This window comes from Hemitrygon akajei, chromosome 4, assembly GCF_048418815.1.
Source record: "Hemitrygon akajei chromosome 4, sHemAka1.3, whole genome shotgun sequence".
NCBI classification, from domain to species: domain Eukaryota; kingdom Metazoa; phylum Chordata; class Chondrichthyes; order Myliobatiformes; family Dasyatidae; genus Hemitrygon; species Hemitrygon akajei.
Window position 1 is genome coordinate 35,235,826 of NC_133127.1, and position 22,774 is coordinate 35,258,599.

At 39.1% G+C, this 22,774-nt stretch overlaps 1 protein-coding gene across 8 annotated transcripts in view; it reads left to right on the forward strand.

The window, feature by feature from the left end:
- ark2n (arkadia (rnf111) N-terminal like PKA signaling regulator 2n) overlaps window positions 1-21,965 on the forward strand; it is a 106,992-nt gene extending 85,027 nt beyond the window's left edge. For all 8 annotated transcript variants that reach the window (XM_073042299.1, XM_073042298.1, XM_073042296.1 and 5 more), the window contains 3 exons: window positions 6,859-7,035; window positions 14,219-14,342; window positions 16,705-21,965. In XM_073042299.1, the coding sequence (XP_072898400.1) occupies window positions 6,859-7,035; window positions 14,219-14,342; window positions 16,705-16,954 (551 nt within the window). In that variant the 3' untranslated portion in view covers window positions 16,955-21,965. The remainder of the gene's footprint in view (window positions 1-6,858; window positions 7,036-14,218; window positions 14,343-16,704) is intronic.
- Window positions 21,966-22,774: the final 809 nt, after the last annotated feature.

Sequence of the window (22,774 nt, forward strand, 5' to 3'; positions counted from 1 at the left end):
AGACAGAGAAGCAGTTTCAGCGACAGGTTACTATCGATGCAATGCTCCTCAGACAGGATGAAGAGGTCAATACTCCCCAATGCCATTAGGCTTTACAATTCAACCGCCAGGACTTAAGAACTTTTTAAAAGCTATTATGAATGCTTTTTGAGATAGTGATTTAGATGCATATCATATTTTTTTACTGAGTTAAGTATTGTATGTATTAGTTTTGCTACAACAAGTGTATGGGACATTTGAAAAAAAGTTGAATTTCCCCATGGGGATGAATAAAGTATCTATCTATCTATCTATCTAATTAAAAGTTTCAATCATAAACAACCACTTAACTTTTCAATGAAGGTCATTGGGACCCATTCAAATAAATGGAGTCATGATGGCAGATATAAAGGTGTGAAGCCATATATAAAATGAATTGTGTCTCTAAACTGACATTGTTATAGAAGCACTCTGAATGCAATGGTGAATTTGCGAACAGAAATGAGGCCAGTACCCCTGTGCCTAAGCTTTAGTACTTCCATCCTTCCATGTTGTGTTGTTCAGAGCATGCTGACATACCTGTTGTGACTAGCTAATAATTCACTTGGAACCCAGTAGCTAGCTGTCAGTATGAGCTAGCCCATGTGTTTAGCTAATGCAATCTAAGTCTATTAGTACTTTCCCACAGGAGAAACTTTGATAAAATGTCCCTCTATACCAGAACATTAAGAAAGTTTAATTGATCAAAACAAAATTTATTTGCAAAATGATGTTTCTTTTTTATTAATTTATTCTAATTAAGTTCTCTCCTAATTTATTCTTATTTTTAAAAAATGAAGCTGGTCTTCCTATTTAGCCTATGGCAGCTCCCAGCAGACTGAATCTCATCTTTCCTTTTTTTTCCTCTATACCCCTGCAAATTATTCTCTTTTGTGTGCCCATCTCTTCCGCCCACCCACCCACCCACCCACAAGACCACCTTTCCCTAGGTATTTAGCAAAAAGGATCAGTGGTAATTTACAGTTAATTTACCAGTACTGTATGTCTTGGAATGGAAGGAAACTGAAGGATCCATGAACACAGCATTGAAGATCAGAATTGAACTGGACCTTTTGAGCTGTGAGGCAGCAGTGTTAATTGCCAGGCTTTTGGGCTGTCCATTTAATTATTATAACATAGCTGTTGCTATTACTTGCAAGGATCAAAATGTTTTAAAATTATATTTCTAGTCACTGTCATACCTAGAAAGGGATTTTGCCTTCCTTGTGGCTGTTAACATTTTCAGTGTGATTTTTATTTAAAACTCTTCATCAGAATACATATTTAAAATGTTCTATTTGGAAAAGAAATTGTGAGTCCTAATGCAATTCTTACAATTTCTCACATTTTAAGATCAAACAGGTTGGTCAGATTTCAACAGTTAATTACAGTTTATAGTGTATTAGACAGACCTGAAATGTGAGAATTTGCTTTCAACTCCTTTCCTAGAAACATCTTTCCCCTGTTTGAAACATGCAGTCCTTCACTCAAAGCTGTCTAGTAACGTATTTGCAAGAGCAACACGGGAAATAAGACTGATTGTTTAGCTAGCAAACAGAAATTCAGTATATATGCATGGTCTCATCAATCCTTATGAAATGCAGTCCATTTGCTAACCCAAGTTTGGGATCACAGTCACACTATTCTGCTAAGTTCATTAGATGTAAGTTTATATCAAATTTAAATCAATCAACGATAAAGCATTGTATACTAGTTATCTCACATCTGCCAAATGTCAAGGATCAAGGATTTACGTGTATTAGGAATTTGCTGTGGTGTGTTGGTCAGGGCAGGTCTGCAACAAAAACTGTAACATTAAACAAGTATGAAAATGTTATGTATGTATTTACAATGTAAACAGCATTATAAAAAGTGGCTTGAAGTGTCAACAGTGCAGTGATGGGGATAATAGAGGGGGCGAGGGCGAATTAGAATGGTTGATCAGATTAACTACCTGTTAATCTTGATACTGTATTGTAAAACATTGACATAAGAGCTTCCAACACCAAAACTTCTTACTCTTAATGTTAATTGTGAGAAATATGTTAATTCTATAACAACTAGGATGTAGGAACAGATTAAATCTGATCTACAAGTGCAGTTATTTACTATAGGTGTTTAATAGTCAACCTGGGATTATCTAATAGCTGAGGGAACTTGTTATAGGCAGTAAAAAGACCTTTGGCAAATATACGTGAGGTTGAAAAGATAAATTTTGCTCAAAGTAACAATTGCGGAATAAAGAATTAAGTTAATACTTTTATTTTCATTATTTAGGTAATACAGAATAGATATAATGAATGCAATATAGTAGAAATTACTTTGGATGTTTGAAGTGGAGGAAAGTGGAACTTGCAGCATTATGGCTGAGTTTGCAGATGATACAAAGATGGGTGGAGGGGCAGATATGTTGAAGAAGCAGGGAGTTTGCTGAAGGATGTTGAGAGAATGGTCAAAGAAATGGCAGGTGAAATACAGCATTGGGATATGTATGGTAATGCACATGGGTAATAAAGGCCTAGACTACTTTCTAAGTGGGAACACATTCAGAAATCAAAGGTGCAAAGAGACTATAGCAGAATTCCCTAGCGGTTTACTCTTAGGTCAAGTCAGTAGAAAGGAAGGCAAATGCAATGCAATGTTAGCATTCATTTCAAAAGGACCACAAAAGAACAAGGATGTAATCTTGAGGCTTTATAAGGTGTGGGTCAGACCATTTTTGGAGCATTTTGAAAAGTTTTGGGCCCCATATGAGTTGGCGTGGAGAAAGTCTAGAGAAGGTTTACAAGAATAATCCCAGGGATAAAAAGGATTAAGGTATGAGGAGTGTTTAATGGCTCTGGGCCTATACTCATTAGAGTTTACAAGGATGTTGCGAGATTGCATTGAAATTTACTAAATGTTAAAAGGTCTAGATGGAATGGATGTGGAGAACATGAGGGGTGATTGATATGTTCGTGGCCTAAGGTAGAAGGAGTCAATTTTAGAAAACCTAGCACATATATTTTACAACATAGTCCCTTCCTACATTTACACACTTAGTCCAGTGGTCGTGGAGCATACGGATCTTGGACCTCCAGGGGTGATTGATTAAGTTTGTGGCCTAAGATAGATGGAGATAAGTTATACAGCTCTCTTTACACACACATGCAGTTCAATTCTTTGAGTGATTATGCAGAAAGTTTGAAGTTATTAACTCATCAGGGGTGATTGATAAGTTTGTGGCCTAAGTTAGAAGGAGATGAGTTATTAACTTACTTTAATTTTATTGTCACCAAACAATTGATACTAGAGCGTACAATCATCACAACGATATTTGATCCTGCACTTCGCGCTCCCTGAAGTACAAATCAAAGTAAATATAATAAAATTTAAAATTATAAATCATAATTAGAAAATAGAAAAGAGAAAGTAAGGTAGTGCAAGTCAGGTCCGAATATTTGGAAGGTACGGCCCAGATCCGGGTCAGGATCTGTTCAGCAGTCTTATCACAGTTGGAAAGAAGCTGTTCCCAAATCTGGCTGTACGAGTCTTCAAGCTCCTGAACCTTCTCCCGGAGGGAAGAGGGACAAAAAGTGTGTTGGCTGGGTGGGTCGTGTCCTTGATTATCCTGGCAGCACTGCTCCGACAGCGTGCGGTGTAAAGTGAGTCCAAGGATGGAAGATTGGTTTGTGTGATGTGCTGGGCTATGTTCGCGATCTTCTGCAGCTTCTTCTGGTCTTGGACAGGACAACTTCCATACCAGGTTGTGATGCACCCTAGAAGAATGCTTTCTGTGGTGCACCTATAAAAGTTAGTGAGGGTTTTAGGGGACAAGGCCAAATTTCTTCAGCTTTCTCAGGAAGTAAAGGTGCTGGTGGGCCTTCTTGGCAGTGGACTCTGCTTGGTTAGACCAAGTCAGGTCATTTGTGATATTTACCCCGAGGAACTTAAAGCTTTTGACCTGTTCCACCTGCGCACCACCGATGTAGATAGGGTCATGTGGACCGCTACTCCTTCTGAAGTCAACAACCAATTCCTTTGTTTTGCTGACGTTGAGGGATAGGTTATTGTCTTTGCACCATGCCACCAGGTTCTCAATTTCCTCTCTGTACTCAGACTCATCATTATCCAAGATACGGCTTACAATTGTGGTGTCATCAGCAAACTTGTATATTGAGTTTGATGGAAACTTGGTTACACAATCATGGGTGTACAGTGAGTACAGTAGGGGGCTGAGTACACAGCCTTGTGGGGCACCGGTGCTCAGAGTGATTGTAGAGGAGAGCTTGTCCCCTGTTTTTACAGCCTGGGTCCTGTCTGTGAGGAAGTTGAAGATCCAGTTGCAGATCTGAGTACTAAGACCCAGATTCCGGAGCTTAGGAATCAGTTTATTTGGAATGATGGTATTAAAGGCAGAACTTTCTGCATAGTCACTCAGAGTTGAACTGCATGTGCATGTAACGAGAGCTGTATAACTTATCTCCTTCTACCTTAGGCCACGAACTTAGCAATCACCCATCTGTGGACACTTTCTGGAGGTCCAAGATCTGTATGGTCCATGAGTGCTCCACTTATACTCCATTAAGTGTGTAAATGTAGGAAGGGACTATGTTGAAAAATAAAAATGCTAGGTTTTCCAAAATTGACTCCTTCTACCTTAGGCCACAAACATATCAATCACCCCCTACCCCCCCCAGGTATTTCCAGTAGTGAGAGAGTCTAGGACCAGAAGGTACAAATTTATAATAAACAGACATTGCATTATAGAGATGAGGAAGAATTTCTTTAGCCGGGGGTGATGTACTTGTGGAATTCATTGTCACAGATGCCTGTGGAGGCCAATTCATTGAGTATATTTAAAGCAGAGGTTGAGAGTTTCTTGATCAGAAAGGATGTCAAAGGTTGCGGGGAGAAGGTAGGGGAATATGGTTGAGAGGAAAAAATAAATATGCCAGGATCAAATAGTGGAGCACACTTGCGGGACCAAATGGCCAAATTCTGCTCCTGTGTTTTATGCTCTTATGATACAAGATACTTCCTTGATGTTTACACAAAATATACCAATATAACTCATTTTGAAAAGACTCTTTCAAAACTGATCTAGAAATCATTAAATCTTTTACAACAGCTTGGACCTTGATTCCAACGTTATCACCTAACATTCATTGAAAGTGGATGAAATTCTCTAGCAGCTTATTTCATTGAGCTGCAGACCTTTGTGATTCTTCTCCCTTATCATTCATTTAGGAAGCTTATGCATTACAGCTGCTGAAAATGTTGAATTTTGCCCTTGAGTGTAATGAAAATTTCAGTATCATTTGTACTGCTGTAAGTGAAGAGGTACTGACCGAAAGATAAAGAGGTATTGTAGCCCAGATCTGTTTGATCTCCTTGTAACACCTTGCTGAGAGAGAGATCTTTTCCTGAACTTTAGGTCATCCTTTTTAGTGGAGAAGGTTAAGGGAATGCATGTGTCTAAGTGGGAGGAGTAAAAGGCTAGGATGAAGCACTGACTTCAAAATAAACTTGCCTTATATTATGTGGTCACATAGAGGCCAGAAACTGTAGACTTATAAAATCTAGATTTAAGTACAGTTTTCAGGGTTCAAAATTGATTTATTCCTTAAATTTTACTTTTGTAGTCTGTTAAGTTGCGCCATAGAGAACCAGACATTCCACTCTTGCTATATCTAGCTTGCCTAAAATTGATAAGCCCATAAACCTTCCACATTTGCGCTTTCAGAATGCCATCAGGTTGCCCTTTTGTCTCAATTAGACAATGTAGTCTTGTGCAATCTTGCCTGTTAATATTGCCTGTTAAATGTGATATGCTTTGTGTTGCATTATAATTCTGTCTTGTGTTACTTTTTTCTGTCCATTCTTGTAAGAAACATTGACTAGAAGTTAGTTAAATTTACTTGTTTGAGCTTGAGTTCCAAGTTTGACTTTGATTGGATTACTTTCTTGGGACTACCATTTAGAGCCACCCTCATTGCTACTGCAATTTTTTTTGAGAAGTTGGCAGCTTTTCTTTAAGTATTATGAGGATGCTAAGTAGCCACGACAACAATATAAGTATACGAGCTGAATGTTTCTTAATAACGAAGATTTAAAATATTGAATAAAAAGAACTATCTTGCGTAACACAAAATGTTGGAGAAACTCAAGTGAGTCAGGCAACATCGATAGAGGGAAATGGACATTCAATGTTTCAGGTCAAGATCCTTCATCAGAGCTGGAAAGAAAGGGAAGGTGGCCAGTGGGGTTGGGGGGTGTGTGATGGTAACTATCTTGGGTGCATATTGTATGACACCTTCATTAATTTAAGCAACCTTCAAAATGGAATTAAAAAATATTCTGCCTACTCAAGACACAAATAAATTTTGGAGGTAAATGTTAAGAGCTACTTGTGTTGATAGTTATACGAAATTGGATTGTGCTTTGTACTGTTTTTTTTTGGTATTCTTTGGCAGAACATGTGTATTTGTGGCTCTTCTTCAGACCACACCTACAGTGCTGTCCACATTTACTGCTTTGTTTTCAGATTATCTGCAACAACGTGATTACAGCAGAATTTACAAAGCACATTGAAAGATTGAAGGTTGGCATTTTTTTTGTTGTTTTCTCATTACTGCATTTTCATTCAAGAAATACCAAGGTTATTTCACTGTGTAAGGGAAATTTTTCTTTGTGCATGCTGGAGGTTGTACTGCATTTCACAAAACATTCAGCATAGCAGAAGTACATCATCGTAGCAAATTCTATATCATATACGTAAAATTTTAGTTATTTTACCCTTCTCTCTTCTGTCCTTTTGTACACGTGAATAAACTCATCCATTGTGTTATGTGTTCTCAGATGGCCCTCCAGTGACAGCACATTATGATATTTCTGACACTAGCTCCGACCCAGGTGTGTTGACCATGGATAATCTTATTGCAGCTGCCGCCGCGCAGGAACAGTTCTCTTTTGGACATCATGAGTTTAAGGTCAATACAGTTAGGAACCAAGGTCTACTGGAACAATGTGTTACAGGTTAGTTAATGAATAATACTTATGTTTTCTTTCTTTTACCTTGTGTGTTTTAGAAGTAATTTCAGACTTCTACCTTCTAAAAATTCTGAGCCACTGTACTGCAGTTTCTGGTAATACTTGTAATGTGGAAACAGCATCAGCACATATGCCCCAGCCTTGCATCAAATCTGACCTTGATTAACACTTGGTAACATCATAGAGGAAGACAATTTGATTCTCCTTGGTGACTTCAAATCTTGGGCCAGAAAAGGCTCAATAAGCGCAATTGGCAAGGAAGGAGAACAGACAAAATGCCTGGAAAACAATCTTGTGAACTGTTGTATGCAGCAGAAATAACCAACCTAATTGATTCATTCAGACCCAAGTTCAGTTTCTTGGCTGTACCAATTACTAATCTCAACCAGGGAAATTGTAGGAATGTTAACAGGGGAATAAAAATCATTATCAGCTTATCCAGTAAACTCAGTTGGGCATATGAAAGTGTTCCTTCAGTAGCAGCTATAAGGTGGTAGAGAAAATTCATTATGGTGATTGACATCTCAAAACAAGAAAGTTTGTTATGACCTTGCATTATCCAAAAGTGTTTTCCTGCTTGTGAAATCCACTATTGTTTTATAGGGAATGTGATTGCTAATTTTCACAAAAATAACTCCTATAAGCAATGGAATACCAGTAACAAAGGAATTTCTTCTTAAACAAGAAGCTAGACAGGTGGACAGACCTGTCCACTACAAGTTAATGTTTCATCCAAAATAGAAGACATGACCATTTGACAATTATTTAGTATGTAGTGTAGTAGTAAATTTACTGGAATAGCTGTCAGAGTTTGGATTGTTAACCTTATATAAGAGTTGAAATCTCACCATGGCAGCTGGCAAATTTAAATACAAACAACTAAACACTGCAACAGTTTAAAAAAAATAGAAACCTCCATAACAATAACAATAGAATTAAAAGAATATCATAAAAATGGTTCTGTGATGTACTTCAAGAGAAGATCTTGCTATCCTTAGAACATGGAACAGTATGGCCTAGGAACAGGCCATTTTGCCCACTGTATCTGCGTTGACCATGGTGCCAATCTGAACAATCTCATCTGCCTGCACATAGTCCAAAGCCTTCTATTCCCTGCCAGTTCATGTGTCTGTCAGAACCTTCTATTCTGCTGCTTCTGTCACCTACTCTGGCAGTGCATTCCAAGACCCTAATCTCCAACTCTTCCTTTAAACTTATTCTTCCCCCCCCCCCCCAATATTTTGACATTTCCTAGGTTTTTTATGCCTCTCATAATTTTGTATACTTATATCAGGTCACCCCTCAATCTTCAATGCTCCAGAGGGAAAAATCCAAATTTGTCCAACCTCTCTTTATAGCTAACATTCTTTAATCTAGGCAATATCCTGGTGACCATCTTTTGCATCTTCTCTAAAGGCTCCACATCCTTCCTATGGTGCGGCATTCAAAATTACACAAAATACTTCTAATGTGGCCTAACCAAGGCTTCATACAGTTGTATGTGACTTCCCAGCTTTTATACACAGTTTTCAGGACAGCCTGATGAGGGCAAGCATGCTGTATGTCTTTACCACCTTATCCACGTGTGGCCACTTTCAGGCAACTGTAGAGTGAGGCACCAAGGACCCCCTGTACAGCAATGCTCTTCTGGGTCCTGCCATTTACTGTATACGTTCTTCATGCATATGACCTCCCAGAATGCATCACCATGCTGTCTACCATCCTTATGAAGCCTGACATACAAGTCACACCAGCCCAGTTGCTGCATAGTGATTATCAAGGACATTCTTAATAGAGGTGGATAACAAATGCTACCATTGCCTGCAAGATCCATAACCTATGAATTAATAAATACATAAAATAATTATTGATTGTATTCATGGAGTTTCCTTCCTTTTCCTTAAGGAAGGAAAAGTCACTCTTGCCTATTTTGTGTATCATCTAATTTAGTTATGCACTAGTGGATAGAGATCATGAGAAAAGAAAATTTGAATTCAACTATTGATAGAGCATAGAAATCTACAGCACATTACAAGCCCTTGTTGTGCTGACCATGTAACCTACTCTAAAAACTGCCTAGAATTTCCCTACAGCATAGCCCTCTATTTTTCTAAGCTCCATTACCTATCTAAGGGTCTCTTAAAAGATGCTATTGTATTGGACTCCAACACTGTCGCTGGCAGTACATTCCGCACACCCACCACTCTCTGTGGAAGAACTTGCCTCTGACATCCCCCTTGTACCAGCTTCCAAGCAACTTAAAACTATGCCCCCTCATGTTAGCTAGTTCAGCCCTGGGGGAAAAAGCCTCTGGCTAACCACACGATCAGTGCCCCTCATTATCTTATACACCTCTATCAGGACACCTCTCATCCTTCATCGCTCCAGGGAGAAAAGGCCTAGTTGACTCAACCTGTTCTTACAAGGCATGCTCTCCAATCCAGACAACATCCTTGTAAATCTCCTCTGCACTTTCCCTATAGTATCCACATCCTTCCTGTAGTGATGTGACCAGAACTGAACACAGTACTCCAAGTGGGGTCTAACTAATAGCTTTACCATTACCTCATGGAACTCAATCCCACGGTTGATGAAGGCCAACACACCATATGCCTTCTTAATAACATTGTCAACCTGCTCACCAGCTTTGAATGTCCTATAGACACGGACCCCAAGAGCTTGCTGATCCTCCACACTGCCAAGAGTCTTCCCATTTATATTCTATTCTGTCTTCAAATTTGACCTACTGAAATGAGCCACTTCACACTTATCTGGGTTGAACTCATCCGCCACTTCTTAGCCCAGTTCTGCATCCTATTGATGTCACGCTGTAACTTCTGATAACCCTCCAGACTATCCACAACACCCCAACTTTTGTGTCATCAGCAAACTTACTAACCCACCCTTCTACTTCTTCAGGTCATTTATAAAAATCACAAAGAGGAGGGGTCCCAGAACAGATCCTTGTGGAGCACCACTGGTCACCACCTTTCATGCAGAATACGAACCATCTACAACCACCCTTTGTCTTCTATGGGCAAACCAATTCTAAATCCACAAAGCAAGGTCTCCTTGGATCCCATGTCTCCGTACTTTCTGAAGGAGCCTTCCATGTGGAACCTTATCAAATGCCTTACTGAAATCCATATACACTACATCCACTGCTCTACCTTTATCAATGTGTTTTGTTACATCCTCAAAGAATTCAGTCAGGCTCATAAGGCACAACCTGTCCATGACAAAGCCTGGCTGACTATCCCTAATCAGATTGCCCACTACTGAAGTAAGACTCACTGGTTTATATCTACTGGGTTATCTCTACTCCCTTTCTTACAAGGGAACAACATTTGTAACCTTCCAATCCTCTGGTACTTCTCCTGGCCCCATTGATGATGCAAAAATCATCATCAGACGCTCAGCAATCTCCCTCACTTCCCACAGCAGCCTGGGGTATATCTTGTCCAGTCCTGGCAAGTTATCTAACTTAATACCTTTCAAAAGTTCCAGCACATCCTTTTTCTTAATGTTTAAACACTCAAGTGTTTCAGTCCGCTGTAAGTCATCCCCACAATTGCCAAGGTCCTTTTCACTGGTGAATACTGAAGCAAAGTGTTCATTAAGTACCTCCGTTACCTCCTTCGGCTCCTGATTGGTCCTATTCTTAGACAGCTCATCCTCTTGCTCTTCACATACTTAGAGAATGCCTTGGGGTTTTCCTTAATTCTGCTCGCCAAGGCCTTCTCATAGCCCCTCCTAGCTCTCCTAATTTCATTCTTGAGATCTTTCCTGGCACCCTTTTAATTTTCTAGAGTTCTTACAGTACCTAGTTTCTTGAACCTTTCATAAGCTTTTTTTTCTTCTTAACTAGATTTTCCACATCCTTTGTACACCATGGTTCTTTTACCCTATCATCCTTTCCCTGCCTCATTGGAACATACCTATGCAGAACACCATGCAAATGTTCCCTGAACATTTCTCCCATGCATTTCCCTGAGAACATCTGCTCCCAATTTATGTTCCCAAGTTCCTGCCTAATAGCATTGTATTTACCCTTACCCCAATCAATTGTTTTCCCAAATTGTCTGCTCCTATCCCTCTCCAGTGCTATGGTAAAGGAGATAGAGTTGTGATTACTGCCTCCAAAATGCTCTCCCACCGAGAGATGTGACACCTGACCAGGTTGATTTCCCAATACCAGATCAAGAACAACCTCTCCTCTAGCTGGCTTACCTACATATTGCATCAAGAGACCTTCCTGAACACCTAACAAACTCCACCCCATCTAAACCCCTTGCTATAAGGAGATGCCAGACAATATTAGAAAAGTAAAGTCACCCATCACAACAACTCTATTGTTATTGCACCTTTCTGGAACCTGCCTGCCTATCTGTTCCTCAATGTCTCTGTTACTATGGGGGGGGGGGGGGGGTCTATAAAAATACCCAGTAGAGTTTTTGTCCCCTTCCTGTTTCTGACTTCCACCCACAATGACTCAATAGACAATCCCTCCATGACTTCCTCCTTTTCTGTAGCCGTGATACTATCCCTGATTAGCAATGCCACTCCCAAACCTTTTTTTGCTTCCTTCCCTATCCTTTTTGAAACATCTAAAGCCCGGCACACTCAGCAGCCATTCTGCCCCTGAGACATCCAAGCATCTGTAATGGCCATTATGTCATAGTCTATGTATTGATCCACACTGTAAGTTCATCCTTCTTGTTTATGATACTTCTTGCATTAAAATAGACACATCTCAAACCATCTGGATGAGTGCATCTTTGCTCTATCATCTGCTTATCCTTCCTCACAAACACCCTACAAGCTGTCTCTACTTGTGCACCATCCATCCTATCCTCTGCTTCTTCACTTCAGTTGACCCCCACCCCCCACAAATCTAGTTTAAACCATCCCCAATAGCATTAACAAACCTCTCTCCCAGTATATTGGTTCCCCCCCAGTTCAAGTGCAACCCGTCCCACTTGTACAGGTCACCCCTTACCCAAAAAAGGTTCCAGTGATCCCAGAACTTGAAACCCTGCTCCCTGTACCATCTCCTCAGCCATTCGTTCATCTGCATTACCTTCCTGTTTTGGCCTTCACTAGCTCGTGGCACCGGGAATAATCCGGAGATTACCACCTTGAAGGACTTGCTCTTCAGCCTCCTTCCCAACTCCCTAAGCTTACTGCACAGGACCTCTACCCCTCTCCTGCCTACATCATCGGTACCAACATGTACCACTGAGCAACTGCTCAGAGACATCCTGGACCCTAGCATCCGGGTGGCAACACACTATCCTGGTGTCTCTCTTGCTGTCACAGGATCTCCTATCTGCCCCCCTAACTACTGAGTCCCTATGACCATTGCTCCCCCTGACTTCACCCTACGCTTCTGAGGTTCAGAGCTGACCACAGTGCTATTGGTCCATAGAGGTCATCCCCCTCCGCAGTATCCAAAGGGGTATACCTGTTGTTGAGGGGAATTGCCACAAGGGGACCCTGCAATGACTTCCTTCTCCCTTTAGCTCTCAGTGTTCACCCATCTACTCCCTGAATTCTGCACTCTGGGTGTAACCACCTGTTCAGAAGTCATATCTATCAATTGCTCTGCCTCCCAGATGATCCTAAGCTCATCCAACTCCAGCTCCAACTTCTTAAAGCAGTCTTTCATGAGCTAGAGTTGACTGCATTTTCCACATCTTACAGAAGGAGCATTCTGCTGCCATATGTGCTATCCTGCCTGCGCTGTTCACTGGACAGCCAAGACCAAATCTTCTAACCTGTGTCTTTGGCCTCAGCCTTTTTTCATTGAAGCCTCTTGAGTCAAAGCCTGATGCGCCCACTCCCACCACTGGCCTACACCCAACAGTGGCCGGCCTGCTTAACTCTTCTGTACTTTTTTAAAATTCGCAGTGCTCTGCTCCCAACGCTGATTGGGCTTCTGGAATGTCCGAATGCCTGCAAAGCTCTCCTTTTATACAAGCTTTGCCAACCTGCAAGTAACCTCTTCAAAATGCTCTGCTCCGGATACTGATTGGGCCACCAGATGCAGCACTATTTAAAGATGTCCCAAAGCATTTCATTCACATAATGAAGAGAGCTCCCCTGGGCATCTCCTTTTATCGTACTAGCTTAGGAATCCAGCATATCATCCAGTCTTTCCCTTCTGTATCCCATTGGGAGCACACTATCTGTGACTCCCTGGCCTGTTCTTTGCTTCCTACCTACCTTTTCTGTAATGGGTTTAACTCTAGCCCCTTTACCTCCTCTCTCACTATCATTAAGTGACTTAAACAACCCTTTCAGATGAGGCAGATATTCACGTGCATATCCTCCATCTCGGTCTATTACATTCAGTGCTCGGGATTTGGCCTCCTCTTCATTGGCAAAACCAGTGAAGACTAGACTAGATGACTGATTTGCAGAGTACCTGTGCTCTGTTTGTAAGGGCTCTCTAGAGCATCCAGATACGTGTCATGTCAACTCCCCATCCCATTCTGACGGTGAGATCTTTCTACCTTGTCATTGCCATGGTGAGGCGAATTGCAAACTTAAAGAACAGCGCTTCATACTCCACTTTGGTAACTTGTAGCCAATGGAATGAACATTTAATTTTTCTGTTTAACCTAACCCATTCTTTCCCACTCTCACTGATCAGCCAAAATCCCCTCTTCCTTTGTTCGCTTTCAAATATGGTGCAATAAGGAACTGCAATGAAATTTTAGTCTTGAAATATATTTAAGTCTTAGAGTTAAGTCCATGTTTCCCTCGGTTTACTGACTCAGAGTAGAGTATTTATGCTTGATACACAAGTTCTGTACCTGTTGTGGATTGGCGTGGTTTGTTGCAGAGACGAACACTTTTTTAAATGGAGCCCGCTGGCTTACTTATTGGTGCTCTCTTTCTCACCCTTTCTCAATCTCTCTTATCCTTCACATGTTCCCTGCTCTGTGGAGCCACCATCCCGTCTCCACTCATCCAGCTCTGTGATTCTCCTCCTCCTCCACCACCATCACTGCTAATCTTGCAATAAAGAGTTGGACGATAGGGATTTTAAAAATGTATTTTTAGACTGATTGGGAGTTGACAAGTGAGATTTTCATTGCATTTGAAGTGCTAATGTTTATCTTCATTGAATGTTGTCTTTAAGATGATATTTGCCTCATTGCAGGTCGAGAAGAGAACTTCATAGCAGCTGATGGCTCCACAGGCTTCTTTGTAGCTGAAAAAGAAGAAATTCAAATTGCCTCCTCGGATAGTGAGGTTGAAATAGTAGGAGTCCAAGAGGATTCAAGGTACAAGCACTCTGAAGCATCAAATACTGCACAAAAGCTCAAAGTTCAAAATAAAGCAACACACACAAAATGCTGGTGGAACGCAGCAGACCAGGCAGCATCTATAGGGAGAAGCACTGTCGATGTTTCGGGCCGAGACCCTTCGTCGAGACCCAGTTCAAAAAGTTCAAAATAAATTTATTATCAGAGTACATACATGTCACCATATAAAAACCTGAGATAATTTTTACTGTGGGCATTACTTAGCAAATCTATAGAACAGTAACTGTAAAAGGGGTCAATGAAGAACAAACTGCAAAAATAGCAATAAATAATGAGCATGAAATAACAAGATAAAGAGTCCTTAAAGTGAGACCATCAGTTGTGGGAAATTAGAAATAGAATCAGTGTAGTTGTCCCCTTTTGTTCAAGAGCCTGATGGTTGAGGGGTAGTAAATGTTCTTGATTCTGGTGGTGCGAATTCTGAGGCACCTGTACCTTCTACCTGATGGCAGCAGTGAGTAAAGAAAATGGCCTGGGTGGTGAGGATCTTTGATGATGGATGCTGGTTTTCTCTGGCAGTGTTTCATGTAGATGTGCTCAATGGTTGGGAGGGCTTTACCCATGATGTACTGGGCTGAGTCTACAGCATAGTGTAGCGTAGGGGCATGCAGATCTTGGAATAACTTTGATAGCCTGAGGGAATCCACTCCTTAGTTACAGTGGTTATTAATGCTAAAACATCCAATTTAATGTTTATAAATAGTTTCGATATTCATAAACACATGGAAAGACTGAGACTATGAAGTGCATTTAAAGGTTATTAAGTTTAAAATTAGGGCAGGAAAGGCTACTTGGAATTTGATCTATGTTAGTTCATAAATACAGGATTCATATTTGTCATGTTCTTTCTCTTCCTGTCCTGTTATTTTTCCACTTTTTATGATGAATATATAGTTGTACGTCTCTTCCCTAATGTTTAATTTGTGCAAATTCAACCATATTGATCAGGTGCTTTAGTCTTTCTAAGTTTAGATTGTCAATTTGTTTTGCATTTTGTCTTATTAGGCTCCACAGTAAATGTTGAAGCAAAATAATTGGTAGTTAGGTGTCATTCATTTTGTTTTTAGTATTATATTTTCAAGGATAATTAAATTGTCAAGAGAAACAAAAGAATTCATTTCAACTCTCCTGACAAATTAACTTTCAAGTTTTTTATGTTTCTAATTGTCTTTTTGTTATTCCCTTCTATCAGATTGGTCATTATTGTCAATATACTTGATGTGCAATATGTTTCAGGTTTTGTTCTGTTCTACTTCATAATGTGCCATTACATTTTAGTTCTAGCTTTTACAAGTGAGTATGTTTCTTCTAGGCTGAATTGGACACTAATTTAAAAGTCTGCCACCTCTGTTCTGTTAATTTCTGCAGTTTATTTTCTCTGGAAGCATTTCAAGCATGTTAAGTTTTTTTTATATGGTATCTTTGTCAAATTTTATTATCCAGAATTGAGACAGCAAAACCTTGGAAAAAAACTTAAACGGGCTTTCACCTGAATCAATTTGATACTATAGGGTCTTTATTATTGTCTGGAATATTATTCCATCTACCATTTTCTATCAGCCTTTAGCTTGGAATTTTTTTTATCGTATCTGCAAATGTGACAGTAATAGGTGGAATGTGTTCACCTTTGTGTCATCACTTCAGTTTTTCATGTGGATCCAATAAATGATGCTAACAGACCAGGACTGGTTTTATTGTACATCTGGAGTAATTATTTTGCACATGTTACCACCTGAGCAGAGGAAGAATGTTTGCAATGGAGGAATTACGAACTCATGTTTGAGCGTTGATGTACTTATTGGCAAAATTTATTGCCACTGGAAAGCCCTCAGAATTTTGCATACAGTGAAAATGATAAGTGCAAGAGATCCTGCAGTTGCTGGAAATCCAGAGTAAAACACACAAAGTGCTGGAGGAACTCAGCAGGTCAGGCAGCATCTATGGAAAGGAATAAGTGTCGACATTTCACGCCAGGACTCTGCATCCGGATGGGAAAGGGAGGGGGAAGAAGCCAGAATAAGAAGGTGGAGGAGGTGAAGGAGTTCAAGCTGGAAGGTAATAGGTGAAGCCAGTTGAGAGGAAAGATAGGTGGGTAAGGGGAAGGGGTATGAAATGAGAAAGTGGAGGTGATTGGGGGAGAAAGTAAAAGGCTGAAGAAGAAATTTGATAGAGGAAGAAATGGATCATGGAAGAAAGGGAAGGAGGAAGGGCACCAGTGGGAGGTGATAGGTGTAGATTTTACAAAGGAACTGTTCTTAAAAACGAGTTTAAGAAAACTAAAGGAATTGAACATTGAATTTTCATTCATCTTTTTAAACAGGTACACTCAGACCCGGCCTGGTGTCATTCAGCGATGTTCATCATGGAAGCAGAGTTCTCATTCATACTGCCTCAGCAACAGGGAGCAACCACAACAGATGCATTCGTGGTCTGCCATTTCGCAGCCAACCTGGAGCGGACCATCAGAAGTTGTTGACCTTACTCTTGATGAAGATGCTAGACACAGAAGCCATCATGTGCTTTCTTTGTTCTGTGCTGCAAGGAGAGAAAAAAGGAAAAAAAATGCTTGACGTCACCTATCTGTTGTTTAGAAAAATTTGTAAAGCTATTTCATTTTTTGTTCTCTGAGTGGAATTGCTGTAGTTTCTATCATTAGTGCTTCCCACAAAGGTATGTTTCCTCATTGTCTTCAAATGTCAATATGTCAGTATTGTGGGGTCCATACAGGAAGAATGTTTATAAGTTTAATTAGTATTTTACATTGTGCCATGAGCTTTAGGAGGTTATCAGATTCAAATTGTATTTACCTAAACTAGAGTTGCAGAGTTACCAGAGCTAAACCTGCCCAACAGGTGGCATGATCATGCTGGAGCTAGGTGCACCATCAATTTAAGTAATAGATAGTTGACTTTAAATGTTCCTCTTTTGTTTTGAATTTTAAAGGCTGGTACAGGAAACACTGAATCTTTTGTTTAAGACTAGCATCTTTTGCTTTTGACCTCTAGCATGTACAGTAACAGTTCACTTTAATTAACTAGAGTAGATGAATATTGATCAATGCCATAAAGAACAAAGGAAAAATGATAGTCATCATATATATGGCAGTGTAGCTCATTGTGTTAGGCCTGGTCTGCTTATTAGTTTATTTCAAGAATGTATAGGAAAGCACTAATTTGGAAAGCGTGCTGCCACCACATTTACAGCACAAAGGAATTTTACCCATTGACAGTAGGGCTGCAAAAACTTTTGTATTATTACACCAAGCAGCATTGATAATTTGTATTTTCAAGCCTGATGGTAATTTGTGGTCACTCATGCTACCTATTATAAATGGTGGTTTAAAATTGAACATGTTAAATTGAGCAGGAAACTTAGTGCTGAACATGTCATAGTTGTGCAACCGGGTGCACTTACTGGGCACTTATTTTATGTTCTTGGACAAGTTTTATTGGGTGAAATGCATCCAAGTGATTTGTTTGGATAAAGGCATCAAATATTCTGTGTTGTTTCCCCAAAGCTGGAGAGATTTTAAGGTTGCACATGTTAGCTGATCTTAGATCGATGTTTAAGATGGTAAAATTTCTTTTGTACCTTTAATCATAATTTATGCTAGAAAGTTGAGCTTGCATTTTCAGTAAAGTTTGATCAGGTTAAGTTATGATACATCCCATGGCTGGGAGGGCTGTTAGACCTCTAAATCACAGAATTATCAAGTGCAAAAAGACATTGGCAGTCCATCTTGTTCACGACAGCATTTTGAAAGCCATCTAATTAGGAACTCCACTGCACCCACACTCCCTCCGCTTCCCTCATGGACTTCTAAATTACTTGCTTCTAGAGAATAGGGTAATTGAAAGAAGTATTGAAAGGAAGCCAGTTTTGGTGTGCCATTAAATCTGGAAAGTTTTATTTTTTGATTCATTCTCTTTGGAAATCCTGTTTAATGAAACTTCTCATTTCCTAATATTTGAAGGATTTCCATTTTGGAATCAAAGCTGCAAAGAAAACTAAGCCATTTATCCCATTGGTTGTTTATTGTATTATAGTGGTAAATGGCAGTTTTAATTTATTGATAAAGTTGTTGATAATGAGCCCTGTTGTTAAAATCTGTGTATTATATTTTAGCAGCTTCAATTACAAGTGTCAGAATCTTTTTTTTTATCTTACCTGTGTATTTTTTTCATTTGCATTAGTATTTCTTTTTAGTGGAGTTCTGGAGTGATTACCACTTTTGAGTTATGAGAGTGTTTTATCAGAAAGGTACTGATAAACTGATAGCTTATGATAACTGATAGTTGTAAGTGTAAATTATCATCCCGAGAAATCACTAGAGACTAATATTTGTGGCAGTAGCATTTTAATGTTTTGTTTTTAATCCTTTATGCTATTATTCAAAACTTTGTGCACTCAAAGTTTAGTACATTTTTGTTCGTAAAGTGTGAATAATGGTGGATTTTTGCACACCAAGCCCCATAGCCAACCTCCCTAGTTCAATTTTTTTAAGACGGTAACTACCTTTATCTAACATTGGTTGTTTGCATTATGTGAACCAACTTGGTAGATGATGTGAACTTGAGAAACAGGAGAAGATTAGGCTGATCAGACTGTCATTAAGATCATTAACTGATCCATTCTTGGTCTCAATGCCGCATTCCTTCACTCTGTCTATACCCCTACATTGGCTTGCAGTTTAAATGTCTGACAATCTTGCACTTGAATACAAACAAGGACTCCACCTCCATGGCTGTTTGGAGACCATTGAACCCAACATATAGCTTGAAGCAACACACACAAAATGCTGGAGGAACTCAGCGGGCCAGTTAGCATCTAAGAAAAGAGTACAGTCGACGTTTTGGGCCAAAACCTGCCAAAGAGTTTCAGCCCAAAACATAGACTGCACTCTTTTCCGAGATGCTGCCTGGCCTGCTGAGTTCCTCCAGCATTTTGTGTGTGTTGCTCAGATTTCCAGCATCTGCAGATTTTCTCGTTTGTAATATAGTTTGAAGCTCTGATCTTGACCCGATTACATTATTTTTTCCTATTCTAAAGGCTGCAGTTTAATTGTGTGGAGTTTTAGTAGACTTGCCAACAGGTTGCCAGACTATGAATAATTCTCAGCTTCCTGTGAAGTATATAGTTAAAGAAAGTAACCTTCCCACTTTAAAATAAAGTGAAACAATTCCATTCAACCCTTAAAATGTATACTTTTTGATAGCAAGCTTAAGTAGGGTCCATTAGATGACAAACCATAGAATATTATCTACAACATCACATAAATTCCAGATAGATTGCATAAAACTCAACTCATATTTTGTGTTAACATCTTAGCTGGTGTTTGTGATAGTTTTCCAATTGGGCAAGTTTTTGTATTGCATGTAGTTTTATGTGCATATTGCTCTGAAATGGTGTTTGCTTTAAATTGAACTTAGATCACTATTTGAACCATTTTCGTGTTAACTGGGATACATATACCTCATACGTGTCTCTGAGCAATCATGGTTCAGGTTCAAGAATCCAGGTTTGTTGTGTAAAATCACTTACAACTATTGGAAATTTCCATTAAATGATGTCCACTCTTTCTCCCTACGTGCTCCTGCATTTAATAACTATCCCGCAAGTAAGGAGCTCACAGAATTGGTATATAACAAGTGAAGATTTCAGGTGATTATCTGTGCCTATGTTATACTAAATGCTTTGTTACAGGTTTATACTCTAGAAAAAAGGGTTGTATTCAGTAAAAAGTCAAATTATATAATTCTGCCATTAGTTAATTTAAGTGGATGCTGCTATCTAATTCCTTGTAGATTTTAAATTAGTTAAAAGGTACTTGCTACCTTTTTAAAAAAAAATTCCTGATGGTTGCTAACTGCTACTCTATAAAAATTTTCTAAATCACTTCTGAGTAGTGCATGTAACAGTGTTAAGAAGAAAAGTTGAGAGTAGCCCTTCACCTGAGACAAACCTATGAAATGAACAATATTTATTTTATTTCGCAATTCGGTGTGGTCAAGCCACACTGCCCCAGCAAGCCATGACAAAACCTAACCTACTCATAGGACAATTTACAATGTCCATTTAACCTACCTGAAATGTCTTTGGACTAAGGGGAAACTGAAGAACCTAGGGAAATACCATGCATTCCATGGAGAAGATTAGTGTCCTTGGAGGTAGCGCTGGAATTGAACTACAGACTCTGGAGTGCCCGAGCTAAAATAGTGTCTCGTTGACTACCACGCTGCCATGGCGTCCAGCATATGATATGAATCAATCCTTGTACTACTTTTTGTTCATCCAAAGTTCTTTAGAAAAAGCAGTAAAAATAAGAAAACAAATCAAATGCAGACGTTAGTCTGGTTAGAAGGGTGGCTGCTTATTCAGGATTGGGGTTTGAGTTTATTGAAATAACTAAAATGTGTTTGTTCTTTACCTTGATCATTTTAACCTTTTCTATTCAGGCACAAAGGAGCTGCTACTCAAAAGATTAATTGATACTTCGATGCTACCCATGAAGTATTGTCCTAGTTTGATCATAGCCTCTCCTAAGTAGTTACATCTATTCCAGGGTACTAAAGCTCAGGGAAATAAATGAAAATAGTGTTGTTATATCTGACAGATTACTCAGCAAACTCAGTTGAGGAATGCACACCAAGATATCGAGTGAAAACAGTATTGGGCTCAGCTGTTTGTTAAAGTAGTCTTGACCACTTTAAGAGTTTGTGTTTGAACACCCACTTGAAAGATGGATTGAAGGACTACCATTATCCTCTGACTACTAACTATCCTGCCATGCACCAAGGAGAAAGACTAAGGAGGAACCATGAGCTGTGTCTAAACCCTGTAGAGGAGGATTTTGTTTGGCTAATGCATATAGTGGCTGATTTCTCATAGAATCTTTTGTTTCCTGTTACATATGCTAGAACTTCTCATCTTTTTCTAGATGAATCATAAGCAGTCACAAAAGGCAAGGCAATGTAGAAACTATGGATACAATCTACATGATATCCCCAGGAATCAGTAGTACAATATTTGCTCATCAACTTCATAAGGGAATTTAGTACAGAGTTTCATCCAAATCAAAACAATATACCTGTGTTTAAAAATGCCAAACCACTGCTACAAATATTACTGCTTTACTAAATCTGGATTCTTTGGGATATGTTTTATATTTCAGGACCATCTTCTTTTTGAGGGTTTATTTAATTTTTGTGTAGGAATGGGATAAAGTTTGCTGTTCTAAAAGTAGCCACACTGGATAGTAACAGCAAGATCTAAAAGAACTGAGGTATAAATGCTTGTAAGTAGATTTTATTGAAGCATAAAAATGTATAGAATTATTACAAGAGTTTAAATTGCAGTTTAAGGAAGCAATTCTAAATAATCTCCAATATATACAGTGAAAATCTGATGAGATTGCACTAATTATGGATTTTGTGTTTTTGTTTCAAATATGTAAATACTTAATGCTGCCTTTTCTGAGGTTCTGGTAGCAGTGTATAGAATTTTAACTGTTATGCAGTGATTATTAAAAAAAACAGAAAAATTGAGAAAGAAGAATTAAAAAAAAAACTTTTAAACAATGAAGGCTGACTTATTTTTGTAAAGATATTCTTAATTGTTCTAGGTGGTTATCAGACATTTGTACATGAACCATTTTCTGTGTGCACTCCCAGATATAAGGCTGTGCTATTTTCTGAGTGGTATCGAATCTATTGTTATAGAATCCAGAAATGTAAAAGTATAGGATACAGTATTCTGAACAGGTGAAGTGTGATGTGTCAGTTACATACAGCGAGTATGAGGTCATGGCATTATACTACAGAAACCACTGGAGTAAAGTAGACAAAGTGGGCAATAATGAAAATGAGAATTTGTAAATGGGTCACCTTACTCTATATTGTGACATACTGCACTAACTGAGCTGAAATTGGAGGACAGGCCAAAATCGCCATCTGTACTTGAATGAAGAATTCCCATAAGCATATAGGCTTCGGACAGTGTAGTCCTAGAGTGGATTTGAGACCCTTAGAATGTAATGGGTAGAATCTATTAATTCTTGTGGCTACCCAGCAAATCCTATATAAACTGCATATTATTAAAGAAAGGCTGGGTCAGATGCAGCTGTAGTCATTTCCAAGATTAAATGATCAACACTACTTATAAAGGTTACATAGAAAGAAATCTGGGAACTCACCTGTAAGAGGATTTGATTGAAGTTATCTTTGTCCCTGTTAGGTTATTTCTGGTTACATTCATATGGCTGACGATGTCAAGGTGTAGACAAACCATCACTTTATGTTGGTACATCAATTTCAGTCCCTGTTAAACCCAATCAGATAAGGTGAAGTGGAGGTCCTCCCTAGTTCATGAATGCTCAACTTATATACACCTAC